The 13,843-nt window shown below is 40.5% G+C and overlaps 1 protein-coding gene across 3 annotated transcripts in view; it reads right to left on the reverse strand.

Moving 5' to 3' along the window:
• Nucleotides 1-1,827: 1,827 nt before the first annotated feature.
• LRRC28 (leucine rich repeat containing 28) overlaps nucleotides 1,828-13,843 on the reverse strand; it is a 197,992-nt gene continuing 185,976 nt past the window's right edge. Inside the window, exon 9 of one of the 3 annotated variants that reach the window (XM_061158596.1) lies at nucleotides 1,828-2,384. In XM_061158596.1, the coding sequence (XP_061014579.1) occupies nucleotides 2,325-2,384 (60 nt within the window). In that variant the 3' untranslated portion in view covers nucleotides 1,828-2,324. The remainder of the gene's footprint in view (nucleotides 2,385-13,843) is intronic. The other 2 variants (XM_061158597.1, XM_061158595.1) reach the window with 2 other exon arrangements.

Consider the following 13,843-nt stretch of genomic DNA (forward strand, 5'->3'; position numbering starts at 1 on the left):
ACCATTGCTCAGGAAAACACATATATAATAATTTAAGAATTTTCTGCAAAGCTCTGGACACAATTAAATATTTAGAATGTAGGCAAATCTTCTCCAGTCTACAATACTCCTTTATAATATTAAAAGGTTAAGAATGACACCAATGAATGAATAGCACCAAAGAAGTCAAATTATAAGTTCCATTTCTCATCAATTAAACTGGATTCTGCATCAAATTGGGTTCTGGTCTCAGGATTAAGGCTGAGACCATCCAAATGTTGTCTGCCTAGCCCACTGCTGGAGTTCAACTTACATTATTCGTACACAGGCTGTTTGGATTGTAGCTGTCTTTGTAAAATCTCAAACAAGTTAAAAGTATTACATATCCTTGTTTCAATAGAATCCTGAATATTAGGTTATCAAATTTCACAACTCCATTTTAAGATATATGATTGTAGAGGGTGAAGTAGAAAGATGTTGAAACATATTACTGTCACTTAAATGATGGGTAGCAGCCTCTTAGGACTGAACCACATTTGTGAAATTTCATGCCACATTTTCACTTCCCAATTTATATACATGGAGGGGTTACACTAAAACTTCAATTATTCCAAAAGATGAAAGAAGTGTTACATTTGATATAGATCTTCAGTTCCTATTATACTATAAGCCTTTGAAAGATTAAGGCTGAAGAGGCCAAGTTATGAAAGGGACAAGAGGAAGTAAGAACAGTAGAAATACAGTTGATAATGTTCTGCCTTCACCATTCTATGTGTATAGTCTGCTTTCCGGGCAGCAGGTGGTGTGACTGTGAAAAGATCACACATTCGTCAGTAACTATGTAGGATTTTTAGCACTGTTAGAGCCTAGCATTACAGATTTAGGGCAGCTAATAAAATTCCATAAACCAAATTTTTGACAAATCTAAAATTTTTGGAAAATCATTTTCCTACCAAGTAAACCTTCTTGGTTCCCTTTTAGTCCTGCCTTTAGAGAAAACTATGTACAATTAAACTTTTTAAAAACGTTAAAAAAGAATCAGTTCACAGCAACCAGATGAACATCTGGCAGCAAAGCAACATTAAAATGCCATCCTTTCAAAGGAAGAGCAAATATGTGAGTCCTCCACTAAGCATTATCTTATGTCAGAGTACAATCTCACACTTTCCATTTATGGCCTTTTTGCAAAGTCCGAGGCTGAATTTGGACCTGTGTTTCCTGTGTTTTCTCAGTGTTATCTGGACAGCAGTGTGTCAGGCACTTAAGAAATCTAGGGTCAAAATGAAGATTATCTAATGCCGCAGGTATTTAAATAAATGTGCACAGACTGTACTTAGAATCACCTTGCTAAAAACTAGTAGGAGAAGTAGCTGAGACTTGTTTATCATATGTAACAAAGATATTTCAAAGTCAGTGTAAGAATCCATCTAACAAGAAACACCAGAGGTCATATTTTGATGTAATCTCTCCCTTTCTCAGTAGCCAGAAAATGTTTAAATCCAGAAAGAAAAGAATCAGATTCTTTTAAAGCCTCAAATATTCCTCAAACTCTTCTCAAATTAAAAAAAAAAAAATCTTATCAGGGAATAAAAAATTCAAAAATTATTTTTTGTAGCCTTTCAAAAGTGTCTATTTCATTTATAGCCTAGTTTTATTTTTAAAACCCTCATAAAATAGGTTGCAAAACTTTATAAACAAGGTTGTAACTTTCCAAAGGGTGTGTGCTAGGACCCTTGTGAAGCCCCTACTAGAGTCCAGCTTGGAGCCAACTCAGGCACCCTCTCTGCCCTCCCCTGCACCCCCAACCCCTACCCCCACCCCTCTGCCAACAATTCAATACTATTGAAGTCATAGGGTTGGCTGAAATTTGTTAAAAACATGGAGAGTAACCTCTGGGGAATAAATCACTGGGGGAAGAAAGAGAGAAGAGAAGATTACAAGTACCATTGAAGGTATATATGTTCAAAAGTTAATTTGGTTATATTATCAAATTATAGTTCTTCAGAGAGCTGAAACTTGCTCTAAATTAGATTTGGGGAGGCATATCAAAACTAAATCATCTGCATATGAGACACACTCACATAAAAAGAAAAACACAGACGACCAAGGGTTCTTAAGTCGGGGGAGGCTATATTCCAACTTGGGGGAAGGGTGAAGGCATTGCAGTTCTGACGCTTGATCGTGATGTTCAGAGTCCTGCAGTCTCCGAGTGTGGCAGGACGCAAGGGCTGCTGGGCCTGGCTGGACTCTCCACCCCTCTGCCGCGCAGTGTGCGGTATGTGGGCAACTGCAGTGTCAAGCTGGCAACGCTCCTGAGGCTCCTGAGTGTTTATCAACTCAGTAGGTCAAAAGTCTGCAGACACTGGGTGGAGCAGCAGTAAGCCACAAAACTCACAGTTGTCCTCCTGGGGAAAGAGCGGGAGATGAACGCCGTGAGTTCAAGAGGAAAGCCTCAGGATTCCTTCCATTAGAGACAGTCTTTTTCTTGGTTAAAATAAAGAATTACGTATGGTCAACAGAACACACCACAGAAATGTAAATTCCTTTTAAAACTGAGCACTGGAATGAGGTGAGGTATGCTTGTGTTCATTTTATGAGCAGCTTTCAGACAATACCTCTATGTCAGCTGGAGCGGGTTGACTTGCCCTCCTCCAGGGGATCTTCCCAACCCAGGGGTCAAATCTGAGTCTCTTATGTGTCCTGCAGTGGCAGGCAGGTTCTTCACCAGTAGTGCCACCTGGGAAGCCCCCTATGTTAGCAGCCTAGGAAAAATTAGCTTTTTCCATGTTATGGTCTTAATTCTGCTTACTAGACCCAGTGCAATGAGAGAATTTTAAATACATTATAAAAATCATGTAATTGAAAATGTCACCAATTTAACTAGAACACACACACACACACACACACACACACCAAAGAGTTTAAAAAACACAATTTTAAGGGATTTATCCTACAAACGTATTCCCATAGATTGCTTATAGAGGTAATTTCAGAATCTGAATCCTGGAGTTTGAGGGTCTTTTCCCACAAAGCAGGGGAATCCCGTCTCAAACTCCACTTGGCATCTTCCTGCAGTGAGTCGTGAGCCAGTCTGGGCAGCTCCAGTGGCTGGATGCCTTGTTTTCCCACCAGAAGTGCTATCCTCTGGTGAGGAGAGAAAGTCTACTATTGATTACAGAGGATTCCCTGTGCTGTTTTCTCTTTTCCCCACTCCTCAACCCAGTCTTTGCCTTTCTCTGTGGTGGCACTAGTGGTAAACAACCCACCTACCAGTGCAGGAGATATAAGAGATGTGGGCTCAATCCCTGGGTCAAGAAGATGCCCTGGAGGAGGGCATGGCAACCCACTCCAGTATTTCTGCCTGGAGAACCCCTTGGACAGAGGAGCCTGGTGGGTTACAGTGCATAAGAACTACACAGAGTTGGACACAACTGAAGCAACTTAGCACACACGCATACAGTCCAAGAAGGTGACCTCTATAGACCCTACCTCCCAAACTGCCTGATGGCTGGTTTCTGGCTGAATTAGGACATTAGGAGGCACAGCCACAGGGTAAAGGGCAGGAAGAGAGAAAAGTTGAAAATTTTTTCTTCTTTTTAAGAAAAAGTCGAGTTAATACAGTTATAGGTACACACAAACAGAATAAAATTCATCCACTTTAAGTGTACAGTAAATCAGTTTTGAAATATGTACAAGTATTTAACACCACAATCAACATATAAAATATTTCTCATCTCTCTAAATGTTCTTTGTGTCTACTTGCAGCAAAGCACCATCCCCCTAGCCCCCTACCAAGTCTCTGGCAACCACTGATAAACCGCTTGGTTTCTCTATGGGCTTTAATTTTCTCCGGGTCACCACAATCCTCCAAAAGAAGCTTTGCCATTGTATCATCTTGGATGATCAAAGATCTCAAGGCAAGAGCTAGACCTACTTCTATGGGTTCTCCTGTCTTAGATTTTTGTACTAATCCTGCATTCCCTAACCAGCTAGGTTTGGCTGATATGAGGATATAGCTCCTCTGGATGGACCTTCCTATATGGCTTTGGTTCTCATTGGGCTCCAGTCACAATTTTCAGCACCGAACCAGGCGGCTGACAACTTTGCCCTAGCCGTCACGTCCTGCTGGCACAGAGTCTCACTTCCTGCCAGCAGAAGTGAAAGCTCAGGGCCTTCTTGGGTCTTCTCTGAACATGCCCACATTCTCAGGCATGCACACGACCTTACATACTCCCAGAAATACGTCAGTGCTTTTTGAAGCCCCTGCAGAAAACCCATTCTCCTATCTTCCTTTTCAGCCTTCAGTTCAGTTCAGTTGCTCAGTTGTGTCCAACTCTTCCAACTCTTTGTGACCCTAAGGACTGCAGCATGCCAGGCTTCCCTGTTCATCACCAACTCCCAGAGCTTGCTCAAACTCATGTCCATTGAGTTGACGATGCCATCCAACCAACTCATCCTCTGTCACCCTCTTCTTCTCCTGCCTTCAATCTTTCCTACCATCAGGGTCTTTTTCCAATGAGTCAGTTCTTCACATCAGGTGGCAAAAGCACTGAGCTTCAGCTTCAGCATCAGTCCTTCCAATGAATATTCAGGACTAATTTCCTTTAGGATTGGTTTGATCTTGCAGTCCAAGGGACTCTCAACAGTCTTCTCCAACACTGCAGTTCAAAAGCATCAATTCTTTAGTGCTCAGCTTTCTTCATGGTCCAATTCATCCATACATGATTACTGAAAAACTATAGCTTTGACTATAAGGACCTTTGTCTGGAAAGTAATATCTCTACTTTTTAATATGCTGTCTAGATTGGTCATAGCTCTTTTTCCAAGGAGCAAGCGTAGTCTAATTTCACGGCTGCAGTAACCATCTGCAGTGATTTTGGAGCCCAAGAAAATAAAGTCTGTCACTGTTTCCATTGTTTACCCATCTATTTGCCATGAAGTGATGGGACCGGATGCCATGAATGTTGAGTTTTAAGCCAGCTTTTTCACTCTCCTCTTTGGAACCAGTCTATTGTTCCATGTCTGGTTCTAACTGTTGCTTCTTGACCTGCGTACAGATTGAGGGCAGTGCTTTAACAGCATCATCCTTTAGGACTTGAAATTGCTCAGCTGGAAATTCTATCACCTTCACTAGCTTTGTTCATACTGATGCTTCCTAAGGCCCACTTGACTTCACATTCCAGGACAACTGGCTCTAGGTGAGTGATCACACCATCGTGGGTATATAAGTCATTAAGATCTTTTTTGAATAGTTCTTCTATATATTCTTGCCACCTCTTCTTAATATTTTCTGCTTCTGTTAGGTCCATACTGTTTCTGTTCTTTATTGTACCCATCTTTGCATGAAATGTTTCCTTGGTATCTCTAATTTTCTTGAAGAGATCTCTAGTCTTTCCCATTCTATTGCTTTCCTCCATTTCTTTGCATTGATCACAGAGGAAGGCTTTCTTATCTCTCCTTGCTATTCTTTGGAACTCTGCATTCAGATGGATATATTCTTCTTTTCTCCTTTGCCTTTCACTTCACTTCATTTGTCAGCTGTTTGTAAGGCCTCCTCAGATAACCATTTTGCCTTTTTGCATTTCCTTTTCTTGGGGAGTTTTGATCACTGCCTCCTGTACAATGTGAACCTCTGTCTATAGTTCTTCAGGCACTCTGTGTATCAGATCTAATCCCTTGAATCTATTTGTCACTTTCCCTGTGTAATTAGAAGGGATTTGATTTAGGTCACACTTGGATGGTCCAGTGGTTTTCCCCACTTTCTTCAATTTAAGTCTGAATTTTGCAGTAAGGAGTTCATGGTCTGAGCCACAGTCACCTGCCAGTCTTGTTTTTGCTGACTTTATAGAGCTTCTCCATCTTCAGCTGCTTAGTCTACTATTTGGCCCAATAGCTATCCACTGCCTCAGACATCTGTGAAGTTAAGCAATTGCTTGTAATTGTTTTGACAATTTTTTGACAAATACCCTCTGGGAACAGGTTTTCTGCACTGGTGAGCTCTGACTGAAGAAACAGAAGACAGGCTTGCAAGCAGGGTTTCTTTGTGAACCCCCCTTTGAAGGTGCTCCTACTTTCTTCCACACTTTTCCAACAGCTGCCAGCTTGCTGGTTTTAACTGTGATTGCAGATCCTTAGTTTTCAAGGTTAAGACTAGAGGATGGGACTTTAAGTTAAAACATCACAAAGATCTCTGTTCTTTCTGAGATCCAGCCACTTTTCTTGAATAAGTGCACTCCAGATTGCTGTAAGCTTTTTGTTAATTTCCAGAGTTCTGAAAAATTCAATTCTGACAACTTTTGCCAGTTTTTTCCCCTGTTTTTATGGTATGGTTGACTATTTCCCCTCACTCTATCTCTACCTCTCTGACCAGAGCTTTTATTGGGCAGGCCTCTCATGATGGCTCTAGTTCTCAACAGCCTCCAGATCTTCCTTTGTTCTTTAAGACAAAAGATTAAGAAGAGTAAACCTTCCTACTGCTGTAAGTTCCTAGGTACTTTCTCATCCCTGTGGGTGCTTCGAATCCTGCCTGAACTCCTATAAATAGTCCCTCACCATTAATTCCTCTTCAACATTCCAGCTTATGTGTGTTTTCCAGCCAGTACTGTGACTTGATTTAGTGTGTGTTAGAGGGAGTGGCCTACCCAGATAATCACAATGGTGTGATCACTCACCTAGAGTCAGACATCCTAGAATGTGAAGTCAAATGGGCCTTAGAAAGCATCACTACGAACAAAGCTAGAGGAGGTGATGGAATTCCAGTTGAGCTATTTCAAATCCTAAAAGATGATGCTGTGAAAGTGCTGCACTCAATATGACAGCAAATTTGGAAAACTCAGCAGTGGCCACAGGACTGGAAAAGGTCAATTTTCATTCCAATCCCTAAGAAAGGCAATCCTGAAGAATGCTCAAACTACCGCACAATTGCACTAATCTCACACGCTAGTAAGGTAATGTTCAAAATTCTCCAAGCCAGGCTTCAGCAATACATGAACCGAGAACTTCCAGATGTTCAAGCTGGTTTTAGAAAAGGCAGAGGAACCAGAGGTCAAATTGCCAATATCCGCTGGATCATTGAAAAAGCAAGAGAGTTCCAGAAAAACATCTATTTCTGCTTTACTGACTACGCCAAAACCTTCGACTGTGTGGATCACAATAAACTGTGGAAAATTCTGAAAGAGATGGGAATACCAGACCACCTGACCTGCCTCTTGAGAAACTTGTATGCAGGTCAGGAAGCAACAGTTAGAACTGGACATGGAACAACAGACTGGTTCCAAATAGGAAAAGGAGTACGTCAAGGCTGTATATTGTCACCCTGCTTATTTAACTTATATGCAGAGTACATCATGGGAAATGCTGGGCTGGAAGAAGCACAAGCTGGAATCAAGATTGCTGGGAGAAATATCAATAACCTCAGATATGCAGATGACACCACCCTTATGGCAGAAAGTGAAGAGGAACTAAAAAGCCTCTTGATGAAAGTGAAAGAGGAGAGTGAAAAAGTTGGCTTAAAGCTTAACATTCAGAAAACTAAGATCATGGCATCTGGTCCCATCACTCAATGGGAAATAGATGGGGAGACAGTGGAAACAGTATCAGACTTTATTTTTTTGGGCTCCAAAATCACTGCAAATGGTGACTGCGGCCATGAAATTAAAAGATGCTTACTCCTTGGAAGGAAAGTTATGACCAACCTAGATAGCATATTAAAAAGCAGAGACATTACTTTGCCAACAAAGGTCCATCTGGTCAAGGCTATGGTTTTTCCAGTGGTCATGTATGGATGTGAAAGTTGGACTGTGAAGAAAGCTGAGCGCTAAAAAATTGATGCTTTTGAACTATGGTGTTGGAAAAGACTCTTGAGAATCCCTTGGACTGCAAGGAGATCCAACCAGTCCACCCTGAAAGAGATAAGTCCTGGGTGTTCACTGGAAGGACTAATGCTGAAGCTGAAACTCCAATACTTTGGCCACCTCATGAGAAGAGTTGACTCATTGGAAAAGACCTTGATGCTGGGAGGGATTGGGGGCAGGAGGAGAAGGGGACAACAGAGGATGAGATGGCTGGATGGCATCACCAACTCAATGAGCATGAGTTTGAGTAAGCTCCGGGAGCTGGTGATAGACAGGGAGGCCTGGCGTGCTGTGATTCATGGGGTCACAAAAAGAGTCGGACATGACTGAGTGACTGAACTGAACTGAACTGAGAGGGAGTGGCCTAAGGACAAAGTCCATCAGAGTGGGATTCTGGGGTTGGGTTGGTGAGGACATGAATGACCTTCTTGCTAGGGAAACAACTCGACATCACTGATCACTTGAAGCTATGGTGTCACGATGACTTGAATGGTCATTCAGACTGCCAGTGGAGGATAAGGTGCTGGGAGATCAAATGCAATGGTATTTGATTTCTGTGGCATTATGATGAATTCAAAGACTGTGGAGGGAGACGGAGTCTTCTAACTGCTGAAACGATCCCCCCAAATCCCAAGCCCCCTCAAAAAAAAAAAAAAAAAGATAAACTTAGTGACAAACTCTCAATTCAAGGCATAGGTAGAGAATCAGAAAGTTTCTATGGTGGCCTTAGAGGAATTCTTATTTTATGAAGCTGTGGGAGCGACATGCCTGAGGTCTGAATGTACAAGCTATAGAACCACATGCCAGCTAAAGCTATATTTATGCTAACTCTCTTAAGCTAAGGTAAAGGTTCTGCTGGGAAAGGGTGAGGACTTGAGAGGGAAACCTTTGTGTAGACAGGAGGATAAGAACCTTAAACCTCTAAAATCTCTAAACATTTCTTCACATTAGAAACAGCCTTTCTTGCCTTCTAAGAAAACAAGCATTCACTTGAATAAAAAGATTTCACTGACTTCATCTGGTGTGGTTACCTAAAAAGGAAATTTCTCTTCTTTAGGACCCACACAACAATACTCCCTGCCTCTAGGGCCATAGAGAAAGTAAAATCCCAGCATGATTACTCCCTGCCTCTAGGGCCATAGAAAAAGTAAAATCCCAGCATGATTCAGAGTTAATTGCTCCTGGGAGAGATTACATACATGAAGGAATTTTGCCAAATTTTATTTGCAGGAATTTGGAGAGCAATGGAGTCTAAGTACATTAGCCAATGAGAATAAGTCTAAGACTGGATCAGGCCAAGGAGGGTGTTTCACATAGGCCTTAGGATTTAATGTGTTTGTTTGAGTACCTATAATGGTTAATAGAAGTCTTGACCCAGTAGAGGCCTACAGTCAGTGAGAACGAGATGCTGGAACTTCCACTGTATAATCCAGAGGAAGAAGAACAAAGGCTTAGAGAAATGGGGATGTTGCAGTGGATCCAATGAGGTGTAATCTGCTCAGTCACTACCTGGAAATCTCTGAGAGGATCAGGAAAGCAGTCCCTTCACTGAAACATTAAGATATATACTGGTGAGGGGAAATCAAATTGGAAATCACAAACAAACCTGATACTTAATACAACTCATGCCTACTAGAGGTGAGAGAGAAGGCCTGCAAAAGTTCAGGTATGTGCCACATTGGTAAAGTTTCAAATGGAAAGAAGAGTTACATCCAGAACTGCTCACTATGAAGAAACAGATACATACTTGTGGGTTCCTTTGGATTTTGGAGGCAAAATACATTTTGGTGGGAGCTATTGGTTGTGCCAAGATGGAATAGCCCCATTGCTCCCAGGTCCTTTCTCTTATAATTAAAATAACACAACAAGCAAGCATTGGAAGACTCTGAAAGACAGCATGAAGACAGACAGCCTAGGACCCTAGGGCTTGAGAAGCAACACAGCAATGGTAAATCCCCTAGGCTTCCTTATTGCCTCCCATATACCTCAGATAGGACTCTGCAGACGCTTCCAACCCAGAACCACCAACAAGCAGAAGCAAAAACAAAACAAACAAAAAAACCAAATCCCCCAAACCTCCAAGAGAAGCCTGTTCTCCCTATCCAGAAGATTGGGACAGAGAAATCCATCCATTTCTATAGAAAGAAAGTAATTAGTTGCTTAGGGCTGGGTATCGGGAAATAGAGAGGTGACAGCTAAAGAGTACAAGGTGTCTTTTAGGGTGAGAAAAATGTTCCAAGATTGTCTGTGGTATTGACTGAACATATCTGTGACTATAGTAAAAACTGCTGAATTGTATACTTTAAGTGGATGAATTGCATGATATGTAAACTATCTCAATAAAGCTGTTAAAAAATAATAGCACTGAAAGGAGAAATAGATAAACTCACAATAAGAGTGGGAACTTCAACATTTTTACTCTCAGCAACCGAACTACTAGCCTCTCAGCACAGGTACAGTAGAACTGAACAACTCAATGAACCAAAGAATCTAACTAACATATACAAAACATTCCACCCAACAGTAACAAAACACACACCCTTTTACTCCCAGAAGCCCATGTAACATTCACCAGGATAGACTATATTCTGATTCTGTGCTGAAGAACAAACCTCGCAAATTTGAAAGAACTGAAATTATATACAGAGAATATATCTGGTTTCATCTCTGACATAAAAGAGCCTAGAAGTTCTCATTCCTGTTCTTATAACAAGAACAAGCTGAACAAACTGAAAATCAACAATTTTTCACTATTTACCAGAGAACTAAGGTCATAGGGCAAACTGCAACCTCAAAATCTGGCAAGACAGGTAGCTCCAGAGGGTCACAGCTGAGATTTGCTTACCTGGATAGAAGATACTAGAATTGCAGGGAGGCTAAGTGTGGAAAAGCCTGAGAGTGAGATATTCCTGGGGCTGCAATATTAGGGTGACCAGGACACAGGAACCTTATAAGGTGTCATGGTGAAAATCCAAAAAAGATCCCCTTGCTTCTCATTCAGGAAGAGGGAAAAGAGTAGTCACTATGTAACATGTCCAGAGCATCTTCCATACAAAGGACTGCTCTCCAGAGGAAAGAACTTACTAACACCTTACCCCAGCTAGAGAAGGACATTCTTCCCATCCAAGCCTGCTTTGGCCTGCCCATTCCACCTAAGTGGGGAAAGCAAGCTATGCAAGACAAGAAAAATTCATGAAGGTAACAGCCTAGGGATATAGGCCCACTAAAATAATGAGACATCATAAAATTGAGAACACTTCCCTTCCTCATTAATCACCAGAGTAAATGGCCTGCAGCATAAGGACAGTGGAGTATAGATCAAATTAATACCAAAAACTAACAATGAAAGGTTAGAAACAGAAATTAAGGAAACAATCCCATTTACCACTGAATCAAAAAGAATAAAATACCTAGGAATAAACCTACCTAAGGAGGCAGAAGACCTGTACTCTGAAAACTGTAAGACACAGAGGAAAGAAACTGAGGATGATACAAACAGATGGAAAGATATATCATGTTGTTTACTGGAAGAATCAATGTTGTCAAAATGAGTATTCTAACCAAGGCAATCTATAGATTCAAAGCAAGCACTATCAAATTAGCAATGGCATTTTCCACAGAACTAGAACAAAAAATTTATATGGAAACATAAAGGACTCCAAATAGCCAAAGTAATCCTAAGAAAGAAAAATGGAGCTGGAGGCATCAGGCTCCTGGACTTAGGACTATACTACAAAACTATAGTTATCAAAACATTATGGTACTGGCACAAAAACATAAATATAGATCAAAGGAATAGGATAGAAAACCCAGAAATAAATTATGAACCTACAGTCAATCTATGACAAAGGAGCCAAGAATTATACCATAAGTGGTACTGGGAAAAGTGAACAGCTACATGTAGAAGAATGAACTTAGAACATTCTCTATCACCATATACTAAAATAAACTCAAAATGGATTAAAGACCTAAATGTAAGGCTGGATATTATAAAACTCTTAGAAGAAAATATAGGCAGAACATTCTTTGATATAAATCACAGCAGTATCTTTTTGCATCCACCTCCTAAGAGGAGCCATGCATTTTGGGAAGATGCCCTGGAGGGGGAAATGGCAACCCACTACAGTATTCTTGCCTGGAAAATTCCATGGACAGAGGAGCCTGGCAGGTTACAATGTATGGGGTCACACAGAGTCAGTCATGATTGAGTGACTGAGCATGCAGGCACACTTAAGAGTAATGAAAATAAAACCAAAAGTAAAAAAATGAGACCTAATTAAAGGCTTTTTCACAGCAAAGAAAACCATAAACAAAATGAAAAGACAACCCACTGAATGGGAGAAAAGATTTGAAAACAAAACAAGTGACAAGGGATTAATTTCCCAATATGGAATCAGCTCATGCAGCTCTAAATAAAAAATACAAACAACCCAATCAAAAAATGGGCAGAAGATCTAAATCAACATTTCTTCAAAGAAGATATATCCAGACGGCCAAAAAGCACAGGAAAAGATGCTCAACAGGGCTAATTGTTGTTGTTGTTATTTAGCTGTTAGGTCATGGCCAACTCTTTTGGACCCCATGGACTGTAGGCTCCTCTGTCTGTGGGATTTTCTAGGCAAGCATACTGGAGTGGGTTGCCATTTCTTTCTCCAGGGGATATTTCTGACTCAGGGATTGAACCCACATCTCCTGCATTGGCAGGTGGATTCTTTACCACTGAGCTGCCAGGGAAGCCCTGCTAATTATTAGAGAAATGCAAATCAAAACTACAGTGAAGTATCACATTTGTCAAAATAGCCATCATCAAAAAAATCTATAAACAATAAATGCTAGAGAGACTGTGAAGAAAGCAGAACCCTCCTCACTCTTAGTGGAAATATAAATTGGTGCAATCAATATGGAGAACAGCACAGAGGTTCCTTAACTAAAAATACAACTACCATATAATCCAGCAATCTCGCTCCTGGGCATATATCTGGAGAAAACCATAGTTGGAAAAGACACAAAAATCCCAATGTTCACTGCAGCACTATTTACAATAGCCAAGAGATGGAAGCAAACCTAAGAGTCCATCAACAGAGGAATGGAGAAAGATCTAGTATATATACAATGAAGTATTACTCAGCTATAAAAAAGAATGGAATAATGCCATTTACAGCAACATGGATGGACATAGAGATCATCATACTTAGTGAAGTATATCAAAGACAAATATCATATAATAACACTCATATGTGGAATCTAAAAAAGTGATACAAATTAACTTGTTTACAAAACAGAAACAGACTCACAGATGTCAAAAACAAACATGGTTACCAAAGGGGAAATGTGGAAGGGATAAATTAGGAGTTTGAGAGTAACAAATAAACACTACTATATATAAAATAGATAATCAACAAGGACCTATTATATAGCACAGAGAACCGTACTCAATATAGTAACCTATATGGGAAAAGAATCTGAAACAGAATGGATATATGTATACGTATAAATGAATTACTCTGCTTTACACTCAAAGTTAACACAATATTGTAAATCAACTACATTACATATAAAATAAAATTTTAACATAAATAAAAATTTAAAAATAAAACAAAATAAATAAAATCTCAGCACTATTAAACCTTGGGTTCATCTTACATGGCCTGCAGGGGGTGCAGTGGGTAGTCCTGAGGGTGCTGGGGGAAGAGGGCCTTCCATGCTCCTAAAGCTCATTTACGAACAGTGCATCCTGGGCTTGAAAGAATATTGAGGCAAAGACCTAGCTTCTAAATTAGATAGGAGTATAGAAGGTAACTTGAGAAAATAGGAGAGAATGAAAATATGACAGAAATGCATTCCTGTTAAAAATTTGCATTTAAAAACAAAAACAGCTGCAAGATGCAGACTCTCTGAAGAGAAGCATATAGAGAAGCCCAAATCAAGGAAGGAGAATTAAAAAAGGACATTAGGGGTGGTCCTAAGATGGCAGAGGAATAGGACGGAGAGACCACGTTCTCCCCCACAAA

This window comes from Dama dama, chromosome 13, assembly GCF_033118175.1.
Source record: "Dama dama isolate Ldn47 chromosome 13, ASM3311817v1, whole genome shotgun sequence".
NCBI classification, from domain to species: Eukaryota; Metazoa; Chordata; class Mammalia; order Artiodactyla; family Cervidae; genus Dama; species Dama dama.